This window comes from Hyperolius riggenbachi, chromosome 10 (assembly GCF_040937935.1).
Source record: "Hyperolius riggenbachi isolate aHypRig1 chromosome 10, aHypRig1.pri, whole genome shotgun sequence".
In the NCBI taxonomy this organism is placed as follows: domain Eukaryota; kingdom Metazoa; phylum Chordata; class Amphibia; order Anura; family Hyperoliidae; genus Hyperolius; species Hyperolius riggenbachi.
Genome location: NC_090655.1, coordinates 62,391,132 through 62,416,554, shown reverse-complemented (window position 1 = coordinate 62,416,554; position 25,423 = coordinate 62,391,132). Strand labels below are relative to the sequence as shown.

Below are 25,423 nucleotides of genomic sequence, written 5' to 3'. Positions count from 1 at the left end.
CTGAGAGAGAATCTCTGAAACAGACAAGTGTGGCTGCCTGCAATACGATCTGTGGGCTCTGTGGATAATGATGATGACTGCAGTTTCATTCCTATGAGAGACACTTCCTACAGGCAGCTGCACATCATACCAAAATGAAAGCACACAGATGAAAGGCTGCAGCAGCCTTTCTCATTTAGCCTAGATAGCAGCCTAGATAGCAGCCTAGTCTCATATAGCCTAGACAGCACATCCAGAACAACTCATAACCCGGAAGCAGAAGGGATATGAGCCGGCGGCCATATTTGATTTTTCCTGGAGCAATAATGGATAAAAAACACTAAAAAAGGCACACCAGAGCGGCAAAATTATCAGGTAGAGCATTTATTCTTTACAAGCTATCAACTGATATGTTTATTTTGTGTGAAACGTTCATCTCTGGTTCCCTTTAAAGGAAACCGGAGACTTTTAATTTAATATAGCTGTATTTATATTTAACTGGGACTTCCTCCACCCCCATGCGGTCAGTGGCCTCCCTTGCCGTTCTTCCATTGGTTACCTCCGCTAATTTGGCCGGTTGTGCTCTTCGGTCATGCCCAGCAGCTGGGAGTGTTCTGCTCCAGCGCAGGCTCAGATGAGGGCGTGTGCTCGGACAGGCTGTGCGTGTACGCAGAGAAGCACAACTGGTCAGATTAGCGGAGTTGAAAACGAGAGAGGAAACCCCAGGTAAGTATAAATTATGCAGTATTCAAAGTCTCAGGTACACTTTAAGACTTATTTGAATTTCTCGCTGCAACCGATATGACCAGCTGCGTCATCCTGTTGCAAGGAATTTATAAAAATAGGTGAGGCCAGCAGTAGGAAGTCAGTTAAGAGGCAGAGAAGGAATCTTTGGCTGTGATTGGTTGGTTGATGTGCTTCTCTTGTGTTCCAGCCTGTGCGTTACACGTGGAGCTGAGTCAGAGGCGATCAGATGAGGTGTCGGGGATGTCTGACGAAACCATCAGCCAAGAAAGGCTCCTCCGCACTGCTGCAGCCTTGTGCTACCTGCTCACCAACGAAGGAATGATAGCCATGGTAAGCTGAGGGTGGCGGAACAGTGTGTGTATTAATAAGTCAGCATTTCTTTTATCAAATACTCTTTTTATATATTTCTGCAAACATTTATGGAAGTGACACTCCCCCCAAAAAAGCAATGCCCTCTATAAATCAAGCACACAGGACAGTACATGCTGGATGTCTCATTACTGCAGGTGATTGCTCCAGAACTGCAATGCTTCCCGACTCTGTACTGAGCAATCTATAGTTTAGAGCAGTGATTATTATTATTAGTATTATTGATTTATAAAGCACCAACATATTCCATGGCGCGGTACAAAGTAAGAAACAAACATGGGTACATAATAATTGTCAGGCGTTTTATACGATGCGGTCATATAAACTATAACCAGATGTATAAATCAAAAGCTAAGGCCTCCTACAAAAATAATGGGAGGAGTCTTCCTATAATAAACGCCCTACCTTAAGTTCTTATAGTGAGTTTCTAAAGCTACTGGTACAAAGAGTGAAAAGTCAAGACAACTATTTACTTTACAATAATTAATTTATTAAATACACCAAAGTTGTCAGAATAATTACAAATCAAATTATAGGAATCAAACAATAACCATCCGATATTAATCACCACAAGGTACTTCTCTATGTAAGCTGATTACAAAACTTTAGAGCAAAGTTGACCACAGATCTTAACTGTAAAAATCAATCAATCAATCACAGTAGGCTGTGCAACCACAAGATTGCATATACTGTATTTTTTGGACTATAAGACTCACTTTTTCTCCCCCAAAAGTGGGGGAAAAAAGTCACTGTCTTATAGACCAAATGCAGCGAGTTCCTGACTTGTGAACACCTGCCAATACAAACCTCCAACCCGCTGCAATGTCGGGGACTCCCTGTACTGTGCCCATGCAGAGGAGGACACAGGGGGACAAACGGAGGACACAGGGAGATGCAAGAGGTACAAAGGGGCATAATTCACAAGATGCCCCTTCACTATGGATGCACCAGGTTTGGTATATATTTTTTCCCCTGGTTTTTGTCCTCTAAACCTAGGTGCGTCTTATGGTCAGGAGCGTCTTATAGTCCGAAAAATACGGTATTTACTTATAAGGCTTTAATGATAATGCACAATCTAACAAGGGAAAATATGGAAGCAGATCTAGCTGGTCTAAAAACCTCAAAATATAAAAACAAGTTTAAATTTTACTGTGCTGTAAACTCTTCATTTTATAAAAAGAATCTAATTTTAAAACAAAGGAAAAGATATGAAATTAAAAAAATTATGACCTGATCTGTAAATGAAACTTTTATATCAACCAATCTCTATCTCCCTATCAAGTTATAAGCTTGGAAGCTTGGAAAAAAAAATACATTAATGAAAAATGAACCCAAATCAAACACGGATATTCCTAGTTGCAATTCCAGGAAGGTCACATGTTCAGGGTATTCTATACAAGGCATAGAATCACTAAAAAACCAAGCCCCTAACTTAGTTGGCTTTGATATACCGGTAATTAAAATGTATAATTACCAATAATATGACTTCTTTGGTGGGACTGGCCTCAAGGCTTGTAGGGCGTGAGAGTCTGGAATCCCTTCTTTCCGTTCAGAGGGTGAGAGTGTATTTTCCTTAGAGAGTGTGTCTTTAGAGAGTGTGTGTAGAGTGTCTCATGCACTCTTAATTTATTTTCCCTCTAATCAATAATTTAACCTCCACGGATTAACTAATGGCGCGCATACACGGCCCGTTTTTTGCGTTGGATTGAGCCAGCGGCTCGATGCCGTCGCGCATCGCAGCTCGTCCGCGCGGATCGATTGCCGCTCGTCCCGCCGGTGCTTCCTTATCACCGCTCGATTCCCTGCCATTGACCGCCGGCGGGAATCAAGCGGGCGTGGGTCGAGCGGCATGATCGGGCCAGCTGAATATTATCAGCTGGCCGGATCAGCTGGTCGATACACGGTACAGAAACGTACCGTGTATCCCCAGCATAAGATCCAATTGGAGTTGGTGGGTGTATTCTTTCAAATTTCTAATTAACTAGCCCATTTGAATATCAATGTAATAATTGTCCATATTACTTTATTTCTGGATGTGTAATTTCCCAGCAGAGGGCACTCTCATATTGCGTTCTTAGAGTATATAAAAACATTTAAACTTTGAACTCCTCCTAATCTAACAAGCATATTATTTGTTTGACAATTCATTTGATTGCAACAATGGTTCATTTCTTTAGTAAATAAAATGGGCTTTATCAAATACAACCAGATAAAACTAGCTATCTCCTAAGCTTTTACAAATTTGTCTAGAATTCCCCAAGGTTTGGTCAACTCAGTAACTTATGCTGGGCATACACGGTTAGATAGTTCTTATCAATCGAGCCGCTGATGGCTCGATTGATGAGATCCAACCTCTCCGATCACCACGGCAGATCGAAACCGCGCTCGATCCCCCTGGGTTTACAATAGAAAAAAACGAAGCGCTGATAAGACGCGCTCGCGGGGACGAGTGGGAATTGATCCGCGCGCAGGCGTGGACGAGCGGTGACGCACCAGCATCGAGCCGCTGGCATAGTAAACACAGAGGACAGTTGTGCCGGTTACAGTTTAGCAGTTAGATGTCAGGTGATCAGCAGGTTTCTGAAGATCATGAAACCAAGTCAATCATGTTACATAAGGAGTCATGAATCCCATTCCACAGTTTAAACCCTCTGTTAATGTCTTAAACATCTTCATAAATTTGTACTCCGAAATCTTTCTTGCCTGTTTTATTTTTGAAGTTGCCCTTGAAGGAATACTTAAGTCATCTAAAAAAAATGACTTTTACTCACCCGGGGCTCTCCTCAGCCCCCTGCAGCTAAACCTGGCCCTCGCCGTGTCCCTCCGATACACCTGGACTCGCCGGCGGGCACTTCCGGTTTGGCCGTCACCGGCCGACAGGATGGGAACGCGGCTGATTAGCCGCGTTCCTGGCCGCAATAGCGCCCTCTATAATGCTATTGCGGCCGGGGACGCGGATAATCAGCCACGTTCCCAGCCTGTCAGCCGGTGACGGCCAAACCGGAAGTGCCCGCCGGCGAGTCCAGGCGCATCGGAGGGACACGGCGAGGGCACCATTCAGCTGCAGGGGGCTGAGGAGAGCCCCGGGTGAGTAGAAGTCATTTTTTATTTTTTGCTGACTTAAGTATTGATTGATGATCTTGCATGCTGTGTCCTGGTTCACAGAAGTGTTGGCCAACCGGTGTGCCCATTTTACCCTCATTAATTTTAAAGCGGTGATGGTTCATTCTTGTGCGCAGTTTTTGTCCTATTTCTCCTATATAGATTCCTCTTGAGGGGCATTTCATGCAGCGTATCAGGTATACAACATTGGATGACTCACAGGAAAATTGGTCTTGGATTTGATGATCTTTCTGTGAGTTTGGTATTTGTATTTGGCTTGTGCACAAGATATAAGGGCAGGTCTCTTCTGACTGATTGTAACATTTCAAAAATCTGACCAATGTACTACAAACACGTGATAAAATTGCTTGGGTTTATATATTAATAAATTGACAATCTACCACACACCATTCAATTTTCATAAAAATTGATCAGAAAAATCCACCATTCCCAATCAACTTTTATCAAATAAAAACGGGAAATCCGATCGTATTTCTTGCTTGAATAAAAAAAGAGCTTTCAGGAAATCCAATCTTATTTATTGAATTGCCGTAAAATCAGATCATTTTATTGTATCATGTGTGGCTAACTTTATATCCCCCTCCCTCATGCTGTCACCTTTTGCTTGGAAAATCACTACTTGGTATAGCTTTCTTCTGATATTAGAAGGTTTTGAGGCATCCCTTGTCTGTCAGACATTTTTACCAGCCAGTGGCTGCAACACTGAGCACACTGAGTAATGTGTGCACTATTAGTGACATTCCCGTTTGCACCTTTTTATCCAGGTGAAAGTGACACTTTCTTGATAAAGGCAATGCCAGGAAAAGACAGGTCTGGAAGTCTTGGCCAGCCGAATCAACAAGGAAATGGCAGGGGGAAAGATATTGTGCTGCAGTGCTTACTACGAGGGCGAGGGAGTGGATAATAGCTGCATTTGGGGGCCAGGAGGGGTTAATGGCTGCAATACTTTATGCAGTGCAGTCATTAACCTTCCTGGTCCACAAGTGCGGCCATTAACTTTGCTGCGTAGACTTGTACTTGAGTTAGAAAAAAAATACCAGCTTAAAGTGAACCGAGCATCATTTTTAACACCCAGCGCAGCTCTATAGCAAATTAAAAATGTGGTTTATTAAAAAAAAACCTTTCGTTTTACCTCATCCTTTTACATTTAAGGGTTAAAATACACACTTCTTGCGTCCCTGAAAGGACCTGAGGATGGAGATCAACAGATGATGGAAGGCTGATAAGAAATCACCTCATTAGACTTAATTGACCACAAACAAACCCTGAGCCTTCCCCATTGTACTTCAAACAGAAAACATAAGACGCACTTGAAGAATTTCACACCTAGCCTGGATAAGACATTGTAAAAGCAGCAGGAGTTTTTGAACTCCTGAAACATGGCAGCCCTTTCAGCTATTTGAAGCCAGGAGCTGCTTAGATCACTTTAAGAGGGTCAAACATTGGAGTCGACTTATACACGAGGTTGACTTATATTTGAGGAAATACAGTAATTACAGTGACAAGAGTAACGTGATGAATAAAATGTATGACATATTCTAATACACAAAAGGTGAGAGAGCCCTGCCCTTGCGAGCTTACAATCTACAGGAATGGTGGAAACAAGAGGTGGGGTAGTATACAATAAACATACCCAGAGGCAGTATGTTTTAGGATATCTAGTAGGAGTGCAACTTGGCCTTAAAGAGAACCAGAGACGAAGCACCCTCATGTATTTTATTACATTTATCAGTGGGAAAATAACAGTTAGATTAGACTGAGAAGAATAAAACTAAAAGCAGGGTAGGTGTTTACTGTCATCAACTGTGATAAGAATCCACCGACTATTCAGTCGAGGTTTGACCTGGAATCATTATAGCTGAGTCACTCTTCTGTGGAGTCTTTTCAAGCCCAAGCCTGCCACCTCCTGGATCAGATTTCCTTACTCAGAGCTGTTGACATGGGAGGGGCTGTTGCTGCCGAGAAAGAAGCTCTGAAACAGTGTATCTGTGTGCAGTGTGCAACCTGTCATTAGCTACTGTATGCAGTTTCATTTCTATGAGAGACACTTCCTACAGGCAGCCACACAGCATACCAGAATAATAGTTGAAAGCAGACAGATGAAAGGCTGCAGCAGCCCTGCTTGTCTATAGTCTCAGAGGCTAGACAGCACATCCAGAACAACTCATAACCCAGAAGCAGAACAGGTATGAGCTGGCGGCCATATTGGATATTTTCTGGAGCAATAATGGATAAAAAAACACTCAAAAAGGCACACCAGATTGGCGAAATTATCAGGTAGAGCATTTATTCTTTACAAGCTATCAACTGATATGTTTATTTTGTGTGAATCATTCATCTCTGGTTCCCTTTAAGTCAGAGGAGAAGAACGTATGCGTATTGGAAAAAAGTGAGTTTTGAGGGAGCAATTAAAGATATCAGAGATTGGAGAGTGACGGATGTGCTGTGGAATGGCATTCCAGAGGAGGGGTGAAGCACATGGGAAATCTTGTATACGTGAATGTAAGGAGGTGATTCTAGAGAAAGACAAAAGTAGGTCATGTGCAGATCTGAGATCGCAGTTGGGTTGGGATCTGGAAACTAGTGTAATAATGTACAGGGGAGAGAGATTGTGGAAAGCTTTGTATGTTAGGGTTAAAGAGAAACTCCGACCTAGAATTGAACTGTATCCCAATAAGTAGCTAATACCCCCTTTTTACATGAGAAATGTATTTCTTTTCACAAACAGACCATCAGGGGGCGCTGTATGGCTGATATTGTGGTGAAACCCCTCCCACAAAGAAATTCTGAGTATGTACTCTTGGCAGTTTCCTGTCTGTGAACCCTGCTGCATTGTGGGAAATAGCTGTTTACAGCTGTTTCCAACTGCCAAAAAAGCATGCAGCAGCTACATCACCTGCCAACAGTAAAAATGCTACCATGTAATAAATGTCAGAATGTAAATCAGGGATTGAAAAGATTTTACAATGGGCAAACACTGCCTAATTCATTTATACATTATTATTGTAAAAATTAAGCACTTTTTTTTATTAAATTATTTTCACTGGAGTTCCTCTTTAAGAGTTTGAACTGGATCCTCTGGTTAATTGGTAACCAGTGAAGAGCTTGACCGAGAGGGGCAGCAGAAGAAGAGCGAAAGAAAGATGAATGAGACGAGCAGCTGAGTTCAGTACAGATTGGAGCCAGTCTGTTAGCTGGTAGTCCACAAAGTAATATGTTACAATAGTCCAGACAAGATCTTATAAAATGCATTGTAGCACTGATGTAGTGTTTTTATTCTCTTGCAGCCTTGTCAGATGTTTTATCAGGTGTGTTACGAGGCCGTCCAGCGTCTTGTCACTTATGGTGTCCTGCTCGTAGCTGAGGTGAGTATAGCTCGCTGTATGACCACACCCACTTTTAATTTTATTTTTTTTATTTGCTTTTTGTGAGTTTTTTTTTTTTTTTTTAAGAATGACTTCAGCTAATGAGCTTATTATACAGACTATATTAAAGGACAACTGAAGTGGGCGGGTTGTGGAGGCTGCCATATTTATTTCCTTTTAACCAATACCAGTTGCCTGAATGTTCTGCTGATCCTCTGCCTCTAATACTTTTAGCCATAGACCCTGAACAAGCATGCAGCAGATCAGGTGTAGAGATGGCCCGAACCGTTGGCCAGGCGAATCTCTCTGGGCCTTCTACCACTTCCGGGTCGCAATGACCCGGAGTAGTACGCCTGCGCTGCCCGGCGGAGCGTGTCCTAGATTGCGCTCCTGTTGCCGGGCACTCTCTGCGCATGAGCGTGACGTCATTAATGACATCACGCACATGCGCAGAAAGTGCCCGGCAACAGGAGCGCAATCTAGGACGCACTCCGCCGAGCAGTGCAGGCATACTTCTCCGGGTCATTGCGACCCGGAAGTAGTAGAAGGCCCACAGATTTTGAGATGTTCGCCGGCGAACGGTTCGGGAACCGTTTGCAACATCTCTAATCAGGTGTTTCTGACATTATTGTCAGATCCGACAAGATTAGTTACATGCTTGTTTCTAGTGTGATTCAGACACTACAGCGGCCAAGTAGACCAGCATGGCTGACAGGCTACTGGTATTGCTTAAAAGGAAATACATATGGCAGCCTTCATATTCTTCTCACTTTAGTTGTCCTTTAAAACGTCTTCATGTAATGGTGTAATTGGTTTGTCAGTCAAATGGAAAAAGACCCTATTCTAAATTTCTGGGTGTAACATTAAAACAAATAAAAAAAATGGTTACAAGATAAACTTATTGTATTTAAAGAACAATTGACTTGAGAGGGATACAGAGGCTCACTTATGTCCTTTTAAACAATGCACATTGCCTGGCTCTCCTGCTGATTCTCTTTTTCCAATACATATGCAGTCATACATCTGATCTGCATGCTTGTTCAGGATCTATAACTAAATTAGCGGCATGCTTGTTTCAGGGGTGTGAATCATACACTACTGATGCATAAAAGATCAGCAGAATGGCAGGCAACTGGTATCGTTTAAAGTGAACCCAAGGTGAGAGTGATATTGAGGCTGCCATATTTGTTTCTTTTTAAACAATACCAGTTGCCTGGCTATCCTGCTGATCTATTTGGCTGCAGTAGTGGCTGAATAACATCAGAAACAAGCATGCAGGTTATCTTGTCAGTTCTGACAATATTGTCAGAAACACCTGATCTGCTGCATGCTTGTTCAGGGTCTATGGGTAATAGTATTAAAGGCAGAAGATCAGCAGGATAGCCAGGCAACTGGTATTGCGTAAAAGTAAATAAATATGGTAGCCTTCATATACCTCGCCTCGGGTTCACTCTAAATGGAAATTAATATGTCAGCCTCCATACCCCTCTCAGTTGCTCTTTCACACCCTGGCAGTATCCCCGAGTCAGGCTTGGGGTGGAAAAAAGCAGCCTGGAGCAGAAATCCCGAGCCTGACTTTGGGTAGCCGCAGGGAGGCTTTTTACAGAGGCTTATGCACAGTGGGAGTTTTAACTCGCCTCCCCCGGGATCCAGACGCTGACAGGCAGCAATTCTACAACCTTCAGAAGCTCTGAATCCCTCTGGTGAGATCGCCCTCTGTTGTCATGACGACAGACAGCGATCTAACTATAGAGTTACAGCGCCTCCCGGAGGATGGAGGGAGAACTGCAGTGCTGAATCCCAGGGAGGTAAGTGTTGGGGCTGCTGCAGGCTGTCTATCAGCCTGATTTTTGTTTTCCCCGGTTTTAGGGTCTAAAAGTGTGAAAAAAACATATTAAACGACTTTAAGTCCCTAAAATCCGGAAATAATCATACCACCAGGGGAGTTAACAAATCAAAAATAGATCTAAACAGACAGTTCAGTACCAAAAAGTAAAATAGTACATCGTCCTACAACAGAAGTGATGACACGCAGTGTACTGTGTGTAGACAATAAACATGCTACAGTATTACAACCTTAACTGATATTCCTCTGCTGTTTCCGTACTTTAAGATACACCCATTGTGATGTTCTTTGTAAATGTGAATTAGGATGATCAAGAAGACACGAGTCCCAATCTCACGGAGCCAGCGTGGGACAGTAAGATTCCGGAGCGAGTGCAGTGGAGGAGCGATGAGGAGGATGAGGACAGTGATTTCGGAGAGGAGCAGAGGGACCGATATCTCAAGGTAATGACTGAGGTGTCCATACATCATAGGGCTTTGCCCATTAAAGCGGAACTCCACTGCCGTATACTTAGTATTTCTGTGCATGTGAAACCGATATTCCACAATCTTTCTACCAGACACTGCTAGATGGGGGTGTCAGCCTGCTACTAATTATTCAATTCATTCAGGTGTGAAAGGAGATTAAGGCTGGTGCGTGTGATTGATGCCGCCTGTCAGGGATCAGGACCCGTTCCCCTTGGGTGACATCGGTGGGCCGGAGTGCACAGAGGCGTGTCAACTGTGTAGCTGATGACACGCTGTGTTGCTATGTAGTGAGTGTGACGTTACCTGCCAGGCGGGGGTAGGGTGTGAACAATGGAATTGGGCATCGCTCAGGGTGAGTAGATCCTTCTGGCTAATTGCTTGCATGTCGCAGGTGGGCGGCCCTGTACACACTCCTGATTATCGGCTGAGGCATTTGTTATCGGCTGCATCAGACGACTTGAGTCAGGCATGTATGTGAGGCGCTCACAGTGTATCCTGAGCAAATACGCTGTGCCTTGCTACAGTATCCAGGGAGGTGTTCACATTGCTCACTGTTGTGCATCTGGTCCTCCACTGCCACCATTATCACCTCCTCCATTCAGGTCCTCCAGTGCTACTGACACCTCCGCTGGGTTCAGGGACAAGTGCTGATGTATAGCTCAGAGCCCCAGCAGAAGCACAGGGCTCCTATTGGTTGGCAGAAGACTAATGGGAATCCTCCCTCTCAACAGGATGGATTTTAATTTGTTTACCGTGAACCAGTGATAATCATTCCTGATGAAGGGGAGGATTTCTATTAGTCGTTTGCAGCCCTGTGGGAGCCCCAAGCTTCTGCCGGGGCACTGATAGATATACTGGTGCTTTACCCTGAGCCCAGCAGTATGCAAACAGCAGCAGAGGACTGGAATAGGAGCAGAATACAGCAATGGAGGGGAATCCAGCAATGTAGGGGAAACAGCCTAGTGAGAATGGACACAGCCATAGGCTTGTACTGACTCTGTGGGCATCCGAAGCATCTGCCATCTTCAGAAAAATCGTACCTGCCAGGAGCATGCGCTCCGCTCCTGTTACGCTTTAAAGGACAACTGAAGCAAGAGGGATGTGGAAGCTGCCATATTTATCTGGCTATCCTGCTGATCCTCTGCCTCTAATACTTTTAGCCACAGACCCTGAACAGGCATGCAGCAGATCAGATGTTTCTGACATTATTGTCGAAATCTGACAATTTATCTGCATGCTTGTTTCTGGTGTGATTCAGAGACCAATGCAGCCAAATAGATCAGCAGGGCTGCCAGGCAACTGGTATTGTTTAACCACTTAAGGACCGGGCTATTTTGGAAGGACCTGTGGTGGGTGGGCTATTCAGCCCACAGCACAGATCCTGTTGCAGGCAGGGCGATCAGACTTCCCCCCCCCCCTTTTTCCCCACTAGGGGGATGTCCTGCAGGGGGGGGGGGGGGGGTCTGATCGCCGCCGGCTGCCTGCGTGTGTTGCGGGGGGGCTCCTCAAAGCCCCCCTCCGCAGCGATTCCCAGCCTCGCTCCCTTTCCCTCCCTCTCCTCCTCCTTTCTGGGCGGCACAGGACGGCGATCCGCCTGTCAGATGTCGGTGATCCCCGGCCAGTCAGCACCGTATGAATGTAAACAGCGGGGATTTCTTCCCCGTGTTTACAATTAGCCTGCGAGCCGCGATCGGCGGCTCGTAGGTTGTTCACAGAGACACCCTCCGTGAACTGACATGGAAAGGCCGCTCGTATGAGCGGCCGTTTCCATGTAATTCCACCTATCAGCGTTAGGCGGTCGTTATGTGGTTAAAAGGAAATACTGTAAATATGGCAGCCTCCATATTTCCTCACTTCAGGAGTCCATTAAGAAGAAAGTGTGAATTGATCCTATGCTTACTGTAGGATTTGTTTACACATTGTCTCCTCCGCGCAAGATTGTAGCATTTTCAGGCTGAAGGTGGACATACATCAGTTGACTTGGCAGCCGGTCGACCATTCGATTCGATTATTAGAATTGAATTGGATGAAAATCGGTGCCACTAAGTGCATGTCCGACTGCCAATGCAACCAATTTCAGGATGAAAATTGGTTGCATTGTCGATCACACATGCTGCAAGATGTTGGGCGGAATTGCTTGATCGGGTGCGCAGAGGGAACAACATGCAATTTTGTGACGAAAACTCGGGGCTTTCCATCCCTAATGTAAATGTCCCCCTGGTGCCCCGTGCAAGGTATACATTACCTGCCTGTGCCCTGCGCTTGTGCCACCGCTACTCCGGGCGCATTCTGCTGTTTATACACGCGCGCCCCACGTGGTTTCCTATTAAGGGTTTGCGTGTGACATCAGACATGTGCGCCCTTACTAGGAAACCACGTAGAGCGGCGTGTCTCTTGGTCGAATCTGCCCATCATCACTAGATGTATAAATCATTTAGTGTGAGCCGGCCCTATCAAAGATTATGGTCTCTGCAGCTAATTACTCCTGCAGAATCGTGGCGATTTTGGAGGTGTCTGTAGTAATGTTGCCATGGTTGCATAATTAACCCTAACTGATTCTCTTCTTTTGTCATTTTTGTGTGGTCTTCACTGCCCCTCTGCTATTGGCCCATATCTTATTAACTTTTCTCTTGAGTTTTCTCCAAGGAGATAATTTCAAACCTTACCAATAAAATACCTTTAACTACTTGCCGACTGCTCCATGCCAACTGGCGTGAGCAGTGTGGCAGCCCCAGGACCGCTACACGCAGTAGCAGTGTTGGGGAGTCTTGCCCAAGGTCTCCTCACTGGATAGGTGCTAGCTGACTGAACAGGAAGAGGCGTGATTAGATCCCTGGTCTCATGTGTCAGAGGCAGAGCCCTTAACCTGCACACTATCCAGCCGCTGCCCAGTAGAGTGGACTTTGCTCTTTGTAAAATGCATATCATAAATTGCTGCTCCCTGCCGTTTCCATAGGTGAGCCCATCACACACGCTGATTGGTGTGAACGGCCATCTATGGGGCTAGCAGGAGATTGCGTGCAGGCTGCTCGGGGGCAGAGCTCCACCCCGCCTTCAGTCACCGAGCGGCAATTGCCGCTCGGGAGACTTAGACGGCGAAACCGGGGTAGTACAGCGCTGCGATCAGCAGCAGCGCTGTACTGGGGACAGCCGTGTCTGTCCCCCCGGGACGATAGAGAGCAGAAGCCTATGACAGCCGATCGGCATGATTGGTCAGCTACGGGGAGGGAGGGGAGATAATAAAAAAATCAATATTTATTATAAAAAATAAAGCAATAAATATTTATTTTTTTTTAAAAATCTGGGGTACGATCAGACCCCACCAACAGAGAGCTCTGTTGATGGGGAGAAAAGGGGGGGGGGGGGGGTCACTTGTGTGCTGTGTTGTGCGGCCCTGCAGCTTGTCCTTAAAGCTGCAGTGGCCTATTTTACTAAAAATGGCATAGTCACTAGGGGGGTTTAACACTGTGGTCCTCAAGTGGTTAAAGCTCCCAGCATGCAAGAAAATACTTCAAAATAAGTGTATTACTTTTTCTTTTTTTTCTACCTATGTATCAGTTGCTTAGTGTTGAAAATGTATTTTTTGGGTAAGATGAAAAATAGGTAAGATGAAAAATTGGATTAGGTCCTATGAGTCTTTCTGCTGAACTCTGTAATGTGTCATTAGTGATAAAGAAGCTGGAAATTCATGTTTTCCTGCCAGAGATCAATTTTCTATTGTGTTCATGCCAAGACAAGACAAATAACATTTATATCGTGCTTTTCTCCTGGCGGACTTAAAGCACCAGAGTAGCAGCCACTAGGGCGCCCTCTATAGGCAGTCGCAGTGTTGGGGAGTCTTGCCCAAGGTCTCCTCACTGGATAGGTGCTAGCTGACTAAACAGGAAGAAGCCTGATTAGATCCCTGGTCTCATGTGTCAGAGGCGGAGCCCTTAATCTGCACACTTCCAGCCGCTGCCAGTAGAGTAGACTTTGCTCTTTGTGAAATGCATATCATAATATGCTGCTGCCTGTCCTGTTTCCATAGGTGAGCCCATCACACAATCACCAGCAATTCATAGCTTTCCTGCAGAGGCTTCTGGGTCCCATCCTCGAGGCCTACAGCTCCACCGCTTCCTTCATCCACAGCTTCACCGGTCGCGTGTCAGAGAAAGAGTTTACCCAGAATCTGCAGAAGTACCTGCTGACCAGGGCGGAACGGAAGGTCGCCGTCTATGGTAAGCTGTGCTCTACCACCAGCCAATCAAAAATGTTTCATGCTTTTAAATGTTCTCTGCAAAATAGTCATCAGACTCTAGACTTTAGTCAGCAGTTTTCCTAATGCCGGGGAGTTTGTCAGAGAGAGAGCCAATTAGACAGATGGCTTGACTGAAAATAACAGTCACACTGAGTAACAGTAGAGTGCTTTCTCTGATGTAAACCTGCCCTTAAAGTAAACATGAGACAGAGGGAAGTAGAGGATTTTTACTTTACCTGTACATGGTTTCAGTAGATAGTTTCAGTAGTTTGGCTGATCAGTGTCAGCAATGTTTACTGTGCAGTATACAGAATAACCACAGGAGGGCAGTGTTGCAGTGGAAATCGCTGCCAAACAGCTTTTTAGCTTTACTAAGTTTGAAATAAAGTAGTTTCCTTCTGTGCACTTTCTGGTGTGATGTCTCTTAATGCTATAGAGTTCGGTAAAAGACTGCTGCACTTGGGTGATTCTGTTCTAGCATAGAATGTTACATCAGAGCTCTCTGCAATCCTTAGGTCAAATCTGCCCGTACATTGTCTGATGCATGGCAGCCTTTAACCACTTAAGCCCAACTGGACGAGATTTCTCGTCCAGTTGGGCTGCGCGCACTCCCGCGGGTCGCGCGCCCGCGGGCCCCCCCGTGTGCGCCCCCGCTGCTGGCCGCTAGCCCACCGATCAGTGAAAGGGATTATAAATCCCTTTCGCTGATCGGACCCCCCCGGAGAAAAGCCGACAGCGTCTCTTCAGACGCTGCGGCTTTTCTGAGCTCTGGTCTCCTTTCTTCTGCCTGGGAGCGAGATCGATCGCTCCCAGGACTTTTTGATTCTGGCCATCTTGTGGCCAAATAGCAAATTACACCCAAAAAAAAAAAGTTATAAAGAGGAACTGTAACGACAAAACGGCCCCTGGGGGGTACTCACCTCGGGTGGGGGAAGCCTCAGGATCCTAATGAGGCTTCCCACGCCGTCCTGCGTCCCTTGGGGGTCTCGCTGTAGCCCTCCGTACAGCCGTGACGCAATATTTACCTTCCTGGCTCCTGCGCAGGCGCTCTGATGCCTCTCGGCGCCGAAGTAGGCGGAAATACCCGATCGCCGTCGGGTCTGCTCTACTGCGCAGGCGCAAGTTTCCGGCGCCTGCGCAGTAGAGCGGACCCGACGGAGATCGGGTATTTCCGTCTATTTCCGTGCCGAAAGTCGCCACAGCGCCCCCGCTGGAGCCAGCAAAGGTAAATATTGAACTGACAGTCGGCACAGTCGCCAGCTGTTCGAAGGGCTGCGGCGAGACCCCCGTGGGACAGAGGACGGCGTGGGAAGCCTCATTAGGATCCGGAGGCTTCCCCCACCCGAGGTGAGTACCCCCCAGGGGAGGTTTTTGTTGTTACAGAGTCTCTTTAAGAATAAACCTATAAATATATAAAAAAAAAACCTGTTTACCTCCCACACCAAAAAATACCCACATACAAGTTTAAATAAAAAAAAAAAAAAAATACAATAATTAAAAAAAAAAAAAAAACATAAATAGTTACCTAAGGGTCTGAACTTTTTAAATATTCATGTCAAAGGAGTATATCAATATGATTTAATAAATTATGGGCTTCTAAACAGTGATGGACGCAAAACGGAAAAAATGCACCTTTATTTCCAAATAAAATATTGTCGCCATACATTGTGATAGGGACATAATTTTAACGGTGAAATACCCGGGGCATATGGGCAAATACAATACATGAGTTTTAATTATGGAGGCATGTATTATTTTAAAACTATAATGGCTGAAAACTGAGAAATAATGAATTTTTTCCATTTTTTTCTTATTCTTCCTGTTAAAATGCATTTACAGTAAAGTGGCTCTTAGCAAAATATACCACCCACAGAAAGCCTAATTGGTGGCGGAAAAAACAAGATATAGATCAATTAATTGTGATGAGTAGTGATAAAGTTATTGGCAAATGAATGGGGGGTGAAAGTTGCTCGGATGTAAAAAAATTTCAACCCTTCGGGCTTAAGTGGTTAAAATATGAGACAGATCTGTCTCTGATCCAGTCTGATCGCAGAGAGATCTGTCAGCTGTCCATACACCGCAGGCCAATTCCCAACCGATTTCAGTATGAAATTTTGTGTAAATTGGCCTAGTGTCACCGCCTCGCCACCACCGCCCCCCCCCCCCCCCCTCAGTGTAAAATGTGTCCCCCGGTATCTATGCATGAATACTTTATCTGTTGGTGTCCGCCACTGTCTGTCTCTGCAATTATCCTCACATACACGCACCCCACATGGTTGCCAGTGTAACGTTTCGCCACCAACCTCGTAAGGCACGTGTATGTGAGAAAGAGTGCGGAGACTGAGGCAGCGGTGGACACCAACAGGTAAAGTATTCATGCATGGACACCAGGGGCACATTTTATTCTAGAGGTGGGGGGGGAACAATGCCTGGGGCTTCGCTGCATTCTTTAGTCTCGATATCGCACACCATTACCACCGTGCACCCAAACGAGCGTGTCGGCCCGACATTCTACAGCATGTCCGATTGATGCATGTGACCGACAATGCGACCAATTTGGAGCTAAAATCGACCGGTCATGCTCTTAGCAACACCAATTTTAATCCATTTCGATTATAATCATCAAATCGGATGGTCAATCAGCGCCAAGGTTGCCTGATAAGTAGTTAGCCCTAAGAAAAGAATCTGAGACTTAAATGTAAAGATTCAATCACCTGAAACTGGCGACCACACTTTTTTTTTTAACCAACAAAATGTCATGTGTGGCCCCCGGTGGCATGTGGGAATGATCTTGCGGTCCTGAAGGAATGTTTGGCGTTGAAAAGAATGCTTGGCCGCTGCAAAACTTGCACCCATGGTCAATTAAATGCAAATAATTCAGAGTTCTTGCAGGATTATGCACATTTTAAATGCAGATGTATGCAGCTTGCCAGTGGACCAATGGAATCCCACCAGGATGGAATTTGACAGCTGCATCTTCAAGCTGCATACAAAATCTGCATACTCCTGAATGAAAGTGACACAGGAAAGGTACAGTCATGTCACGCTTCTTTTTGGACAAGTCTGATATTCCATAACCTCTGACAGATGAGGGCCCTAGACTGTGAGCTGGATAGGACAGAGTCAACTTCTGCTTCTGTGTCACAAGTACTTCCTATTGCCCTATTGTCCTTTCCACCCATATTCATTGCATGTAACTGTGTAATGCTGGGTGCACACAATAGAATTTCCTGTTAGAGCGACAGGTAATCTGAAGGGGCACTACATTATGTGGTGTACATGTCCAAACCGCTCAAGATCGATAACGGGAATGATTTTTCAGATTGCTAAAATAGATCCTGTAATTGATCTGGAGCAGATCGGATAAGTCTGATATAATTGGTGCGACCTCTCGATCTGATAGGACGTGTGTCCCTAGCATTTAATGTTGGCTTTGTGTCTGCTTGTAACCCATCTTGACACATATTTTATTTATTCTGTTCTCTCTCTTCCTCCTAGCTGAGAGCGCCACCTTGTGTCTTGTAAAAAATGCTGTGAAGACCTTTGTGGATCTGGGGGTGAGTGTAAATTTTATTCTACTAGTGTTGCAAAGATAGAAATCCACGCAAAATACAGATTCCACATTGTCCAATAATGCAGGTGAAATCATGTGTAACGGGGTGGAAGAGCTTGATCAGCTGTGGCTCATAATCAGAATGGGTCTAGGATTCCCCTCTGTCTGCATTGTATAACATGCACAACATTCTCCATGAAAACAAGCCTACAGCTGGAATGCTGAGTCTGCTTTTGATATTGTGATAAAGCAGCCTCAGATTATTCCTTGCTCATAATTCCAATTAAAATATATTACTGATTCCTCCACAGAGGAGATGTGAGAACCCTGCGGCTACTCTGACTTTGTGTTATATACCCATTCGCTGTGTATGGGTTGTTACATGACTAGTAGATCAGATATGATTGCTCTTTCCCGGCCATTGTCCCTCCTGCTTCCTGCACACAGACAGGAACAGGAAGTGATGTGCAGGAAGCACTGATAAGGCAGAACTACAGATCTCAGATGTGAGTACAGCTTTTACAAAGTGTTGGGCAGTAGTGGGGATTGCTGGAAGAGGCATGGAGAATCTGGTAAGGTACACAGATATTACCACTAGTGTGCAGTGTACAGGCTGCTGTGGAAGTTCTAGTAAACTGTAGGTAGCTGGGGAAGTTCAGTATTGCATTATTATGTTATTTGTAGAGACTTCATCTGGGGATGGTTTAGTACATATGTGCACACTCATCCTTTAGCTTTTGAAAAAGGTTTCTTTGTAGTTTTGAACGAGGGAAGGGTTTGAAGCTCTATAGGAAAGTTATTGCTGTCTGTGTCCCTGTTGGCAGATATCATGCCTGATGCTTACAAGTGTAACACGGACAGTCTATGCAGCAGAGGCAAAGACAGCTATAAAAGTTATACCCTCAGTCTAGTTTTCATTATGGTCTCCCATGCTCTGTGCATGGACACAATGGTGTTCCGAATGTCAGTGGGGCAGAAAGTGAGGAAAAATCTATGGTATCTAAGTTTAGTTGCAAGGTACAGTAAAGCCCCCATTATCCATAACTCAGTTAACCAGAAAAATATCCTGGCCTTGCAGGATGCATAAACTACTTTATACAGTAATAGACCTCCGTTACATTAAAGGGACCTTAGGCACTAAGGATAAAATGGCGTTTTCTTGGTCCCTCCCATGGTCCTGGTAATCCGGCGACTTCGGCTGAATGTGCGCACCGTACGCCTCATCACGCTGGTCACCGTAAGAGTCCTGCACATGCACGGTTCAGTCTTTAGTGAACTACGCATGCGCAGGACTCTTACGGCAACCGGCTTGATGACGCGAGGGTGCGCACCTTCAGCCGAAGTCGCCGGATTACCGGAGTCGTAGCAGGACCATTGACTGTCAAGCAACTGGAAACTACACTTATCTGGCATCAGCTAATCCCTGTTGGTGCTGAGTGATGGGGGTTTTACATGCAGAGATTTAAATTTAAGCTGGAGAGTCAGATTAGTAATTATTCCCAGAAATACTATATTCCAGCACTTCAAATCAAAATGATACTTCATAAATAAAGAAAGCTTCCAGCGAGCTCATCCTATTCCAGTAGCAGCCCCTTCTTTGGTTCCCCCGCTTCCTTTGAAGTGTGTTGCCCGAGGACAGCGGCCTCTTTATTTCGTTTTTTTTTTTTTTATAAAGGTTAAGGCCTCATTTGCAGTTAGTGCGCTTTTGTCCGCTGTTTATCAGCACATCAATGTTAGGCCTCGTTCACATCAATGTAGCGCAGATGGCCGTGTGATCGGAACGCAACGGGTGTGATCGCATGCCATCTGCGCTGCTGCCCGCTGCTGATCCCATTTTTTACAGTGAATAGCTAAGCTCTGCGCTTGCGGGCAGAATGCATGCAGCAGTACGCAAGTGTATTGTACTGCTGCGCAGCACATAGTTATTTCCTTTTAAACAATACCAGTTGCCTGGCAGTCCTGCTGGTCTATTTAGCTGCATACTTTTTTTTTCTGGTGTTATTCAGACACTACTGCAGCCAATCTTGTCAGCTCTGACAATGTCATACACCTGATCTGCTGCATGCTTTTTCTAGTATCAGGGTGCATTTTCACTAGTGCAGTGTGGAATCGCCGCGGATTCCCCGCAGACAAATTCGCATGCAGGAGCGAAATCGCATGCGGTTGTATGCGAATTTTACCACGAATTCGCATACGATTTTGCATGGATGATGCTGTGTGCGACTTTAACCCTGGCAGTGCCTGTGTGCTTTTTCATTGATTCCATGCAAAATCGTATGCAAATTTGCATGAAAATTCGCATAAAAAACCGCCATGCGAATTCCCTATTAAATACATTGTATGCCTCTGCTGTGCAGATTTTTCCGTTTTCCTGGCAAGTGGACACAGGCTCATTAACTTTTATTGGTTATGCGAATTTGCATGCGGGGAACGCATGCGAATTCGCGTTAGTGGAAACGCACCCTCAGAGGCAGAGGATCAGCAGGATAGCCAGGCAACTGGTATTGCTTAAAAGGAAATAAATATGGCAGCCTCCATATACTTCTCACTTCAGTTGTCTTTTAACAGCAGATCTTTATTAAATATCCCGATTCCTCAATGGAGATGCTTCTTCATCTCTAGAAATGCTTCAGTAACACTTTTGGTGTTGATGATAATCTCTGTTTGACTTTTGGCCACCTGTGTGTTTGCGATAGACCATTGCTTTTTTTTTTTGTTCTCAGCATTTCTCACTTACCCCTCATTTGTTGCTGGTGTTGTACCTATCGCCACATTGACAACAAGGCAAATACATCTGTTTGTCAAAGCATCAAAAAATTGTTGCTTACATTTGTTTTTTTATTGGTGTCTTCAGTAGAAGCTATTGAAGCTTCTGTTCACCATCAATTCATCTCTAGATGTTTTCAGTGGGGTTTATTGTCCACTTGCAGAGAAAAACATGGCTATGGAAGCTGCAGAACAGATTTACATGTCATTTTACCACCTGTATAATGAGTATCGGGGTACTACAGTAGTGTAAAAGTAGTTTTCATATCCTTAGTTTAGGTATGTACCCGGGTGTCTTGTCTGCCACAGAGATGGTGCGTGCACACCTTCTGCATTCACAGTGGTCAGTTGCATAATGCACCTGTAATGACTGAACTGCAATGGGGACTGGACATAAACTTAAATACAAAGCCTGCATGCAGCCAGTTAGGATAACGCGATCTGTTACAGCGCAGAGATGTGAACAGGCACATCGAATTGTATGGGCAATTAACATGCAGAATTATTCTGCACCTGCACTGTGAACTAGCCCTTAGTGTCACCAGGAAGGATGGCGTTGGATCATTCTCTGTGACTCCCCAATGGTGCATGCTTTGCAGGCAACATCCCCTATGCACAGATGGCTTAATTAGTGTCTCAGCTACATGGAACCCACCTAGCTGAGACTAATTACCCCACCTGTGCATAGGTAAGGCTGCCTGCAAAGCTGGGGATTCACGAGGACAGGTTTGAAAAACACTGAGCTACAGTTTTGCCTGGTGTAAGATCTATATACTATTGCTATAGTGACAACTCTTTACAGACACCCTGGGATACTATAGAGGAGGGATGAGGACACCTTGGTGCATGATGGGACAGTGGGTAGGATCAAGAGAGGAGCTGTGTGATCACATGAGATGATCTTGCGCCGCAGATCTTTTAGTGAGATATCAGTACAACTGTACATGCTCTAGAGCAGTGATCTGCAAACTTAGATCTCCAGTTGTTAAGGAGCTACAAGTCCCTCAATGCATTTACCTTAATGAGTCATGACTGTGGCTATCAGACTCCTGCAATGCATTGTGGGAGTTCTAGTTCCATAACAGCTGGAGAGCCAAGTTTGCAGAACACTGCTCTAAATGGAGCCAATAATCTCCTGTGTGTATACAGCTATAGATATTATGGTGTTTGCAGGAGAGGGATGTTCCTAGTGGTAACATCTATACAGATAATCCAGCACGTGCCAATAAACTAGCCCAATTTAATGACATCCCTGTGCACGCTAGTGGCACCAGAGTGTAACTAAGCAATGGCTGATGCTTACAATAGCTGTGCAGTAGGGATATATCTCGATATATGTAATATGCATTGGCCATTGCTTAGTTACACACACTATGCTGCCACTAGCATGCGTAGCATGCACAGGGATGTCATTAAATTGCTTTAGTTTCTTGGCCTGTGATAGGGGATATAACTTGCACTGTTCAAGCGCATTTAACCACTTTGTCCACTGCTACAGTATATCTACGTCTTCTGTGGCACCCTCCAAGCCACCATGACGTAGATATACGGACTTGCTTGCAGCCCTGCTGAGCACGATCGGGTGTGCTTCAGAGCGCACCCCCCCGGGACTGTCAGCTGCCTTACTAATTGGTGAAAGGGAAAATGTTCACTTGTAGCCAATTAGTGACCCCCCCCTTCCCCACTGATGAACGATCACCTCTGTAGCAAACAGCGGTGATCCTTCATCTCTCCCCCTCCGCGCCAGATCGATTAAAATAAAATGCCCCTGCAAGCAGAATATCTCACCTTACCTGGTTCCTGCGATCATCCTTCAGCCCCAGCTTCCATTCACCGCACTGCACGTAGCCATGTGATGCCGAACATCCGGGTCCCGGCTTGATGACGTCATCTGGCTACCCATAACAGAGGGTGGAGGTAGTGTTCCGAAAGGGGGGGTTGAAATGTATTTTGGGGCCCATCAGGGTAACAGGGGGTGGGGAATTAATAATGGGGGGCACATCTGATGGTCCTGGGGGCCATAACCTAACACTGGGGGCACATTTGGCTATAATGGGGAGGGGGCACTAATCCTGGGGGCACATCTGGCTACAATGGGGACCATTGAGCCCGGGGACACATCTTGCTATAATGGTGGGTCCTATTTCGGGGGGTGCATCTGTCTATATGGGGGGTTAGCAAATACGGGGACAGATCTGACTATACTGTGGGGCTGATATTGGGGGGCACATCTGTCTACACTGGGGTGCTGATACTGGGGACATGCCTGGCCATCTATCCTTGGGGGGGGGAGGGGGCGTACAGGGCTGGATTTGTACTCTTTACCACCTTAGGCCACTGTCACCAGCCGCCCCCCTTTAGTATAGGTAACGAGATGACCCCTTCCCTCTAATATAGGTAGCCTGATGACACCCCCCCCCCCCCCCAGTATAGGTAGCCAGATGACCCCCTTCCCTCTAGTATAGATAGCTAGCTCGCCTTCACACCGCATGATCTGCTGCATGCTTGTTCAGGGTCTATGGCTGAAAGTATTCGAGGCAGAGGATCAGCAGGATAGCCAGGTAACTGGTATAAGCTTAAATGGAAATAAATATGGCAGCCTCCATACACCTCTCTCTACAGTTCTCCTTTAAGGACAGGGTTGGGGAACACTGCAGTCTAGGGGATGATCAATGAGACTTTCTCCTTGCATTCAAATTTCATGTACATATTATGCAGCTTGAACTTTCCTTCCTGTCAATTTTTATTGGTCCGACTGGTTTAATTTCAAGCTGCATATAGTTTACATGAAATTTGAATGCAGGGAGAAATTTGCTTCTCATTATTCATTCTAACTGTACACATCCCAACTCCCCCAGAGGCGGCGAGGTAATCCTCATGGTACCCACAGAAGATCTAAACGGATAATTTAATTGATATTATTCCTCTATGAAATGAAGACCATGATTCCAGTCTGTGTATTAATATTGTTTAAAATTATGAAAATATATTAAGTATATAACTGATGTGATTACAATATTTATAGCAATCAGATCTGATAAAATTTCAAAGTAAAATATAACACACACAAGTGGTCTTCAGAGTATACAGCAACAATGCATCCTTTACCTTAATCAAAAATCATTTTTCAATTGGATAGAACAATGGGTTAGCTTTGAGTTTTTCAACTTTGAAGTTCAGATGTTCACATATTAGAAAGATGAACAAGCGTTCTGCTCGGTGGACAGTGAGTGTTGCGTTTCTTTCCCTGTAAAAGTAGGAATGCAACGCAATGGAAAAGTCAGACGCACTTTGAATGTCTCATAGGTGTTGCTTTGAAGGGTGACATTCCACGCTACAATGCAGCTTTTGCATCACACCACTATAAACAAAGCCTAAGGCCTGGCACCCACTTGCGGCGTTTTTGTTTTCAAAAAATCCTTTCCGCCAACTGTGCCACGATTCTTACTCAAGTGGATGAGAGTGTTTTTCAAAACAAAAACGCTGCAAGTGGGTCCCAGGCTAGGAGTTACATGGAAAACTAAGGGAATGGTCACACTTGAGGCCGCAGGAAAATGGCAGCGGTTTCCCACGGCTGAATCCGCATTCTTGGCCGGCAGCCAGCTGAGAACAGCTGACTGTATCGCACGACGCTTGCTATTTCCCCATTGCAGACAAAGCAACAGTGTCGGCCTTTTCCCCCCATCGCAGAAAATCGCACAATGCTACCAGTGCGCTGCGATTGCACATTGGGAAGCATTATGTGCGATATCGCATTGCAGAAGACGCCCACGATTTTAAGCAAGTGCTTTACATTAGTTCATGTACATAGAACATGTATATCTAATATTAAAAATAATGGTAATATTTTAAAATATCATCTGACTTCTCCCCTCCCTCTTCAGGTCTTTCAGGTCTCCAGAGAAAACCGCAACAACGTTCTGGAGCTGAGCAGCACGTTCCTACCTCAGAGCAACCGCCGCAAACTCCTGGAGTTCATAGTCAACTTCATGGCTCTGTAGATGCTGCGCGGCAGTCGCTGGCTCCGCCCTCTTCCCGCTGCTGGGCGTGGCACTGTTGTCAAACCACGGCTGGAATTTCTGCACTGACAAAAGAAAAAGTGCCTACCATGACCGACCGGAGACTCCCAGTGACTCTTTACTGTGACCATCGATTGCGTCCGCCCGTTTCACTTTTATAGAAAAAAAACTTACAACAGGCGACCTGCGGACACAAGAAAAATGACTTGTTTTCTACAAAAGTAAAAAGATTCTATTTATAGACAATGCTGCCATTCGCACAGATTACGGCATTCTGAGGATTTTCAAAAACAATTTTTTTTTTTAATCGTAATTAACGGTACTTGCTTTGCTCCTAATTATCTAACGTTTTATTTTTCTGCCTATCCTGAAGGCTGAATTTTGTTTTTGTTTTTGCATCAGTTGAAATACATATGCAGTATATTTGTATGCAGCCGGGGCTATTTTTCCCTGCTACTGCTCTGGTTGTTTTCGTTTTGTTTTTTTAACGTCCCCCGTGATTTGCAGTAAATATGGTTCCCAGCTGATACAATACAAGCTGTACGAGAGGTAACAAGTTAATGTCTCATCACACAGAGAGAATATTCTAAAGGGCTGTTAATAACATTCAATATAAAAGCATTATGTTAAAGCACACCTGCATGCGGGAATTGAACTTACAGTATATGTAGTTTTAGCGGCATTGCTAGTTGTTGCCTGCATTTGGTATGGGCATTTATGGTAAAAAAAAAAAAAAAAAAAAAAAAAAGACAACCCCTGGCTGGCCCCCTAAGCATGAGATTGTAAAATATGTGACTATTTAGGAGACGCAGAGTAAAGTCATGGCGTACCACAAGTACTAGGATTTTAGAGTACATTGAAAATGGCCAGGGCCAAATTTCGGAGCAGGGTGATATCGAAAGACGCCTCACCCTGTGCCCGCTGAAACTCCTGGGTGGTGTTAATGTCATCC

The 25,423-nt window shown here is 45.0% G+C and overlaps 1 protein-coding gene across 3 annotated transcripts in view; it reads left to right on the top strand.

Annotated features, from left to right (window-relative positions):
- GPAM (glycerol-3-phosphate acyltransferase, mitochondrial) overlaps nt 1–25,105 on the top strand; it is a 94,164-nt gene extending 69,059 nt beyond the window's left edge. For 2 of the 3 annotated variants that reach the window (XM_068255242.1, XM_068255243.1), the window contains exons 16-21: nt 914–1,056; nt 7,506–7,583; nt 9,735–9,872; nt 13,924–14,113; nt 17,632–17,690; nt 24,337–25,105. In XM_068255242.1, coding sequence (XP_068111343.1) covers nt 914–1,056; nt 7,506–7,583; nt 9,735–9,872; nt 13,924–14,113; nt 17,632–17,690; nt 24,337–24,453 — 725 coding nt within the window. In that variant the 3' untranslated portion in view covers nt 24,454–25,105. Of the gene's footprint in view, nt 1–913; nt 1,057–7,505; nt 7,584–9,734; nt 9,873–12,852; nt 12,919–13,923; nt 14,114–17,631; nt 17,691–24,336 lie in introns of those variants that run through there. The other variant, XM_068255244.1, reaches the window with a different exon arrangement.
- The last annotated feature ends 318 nt before the right edge of the window (nt 25,106–25,423 follow it).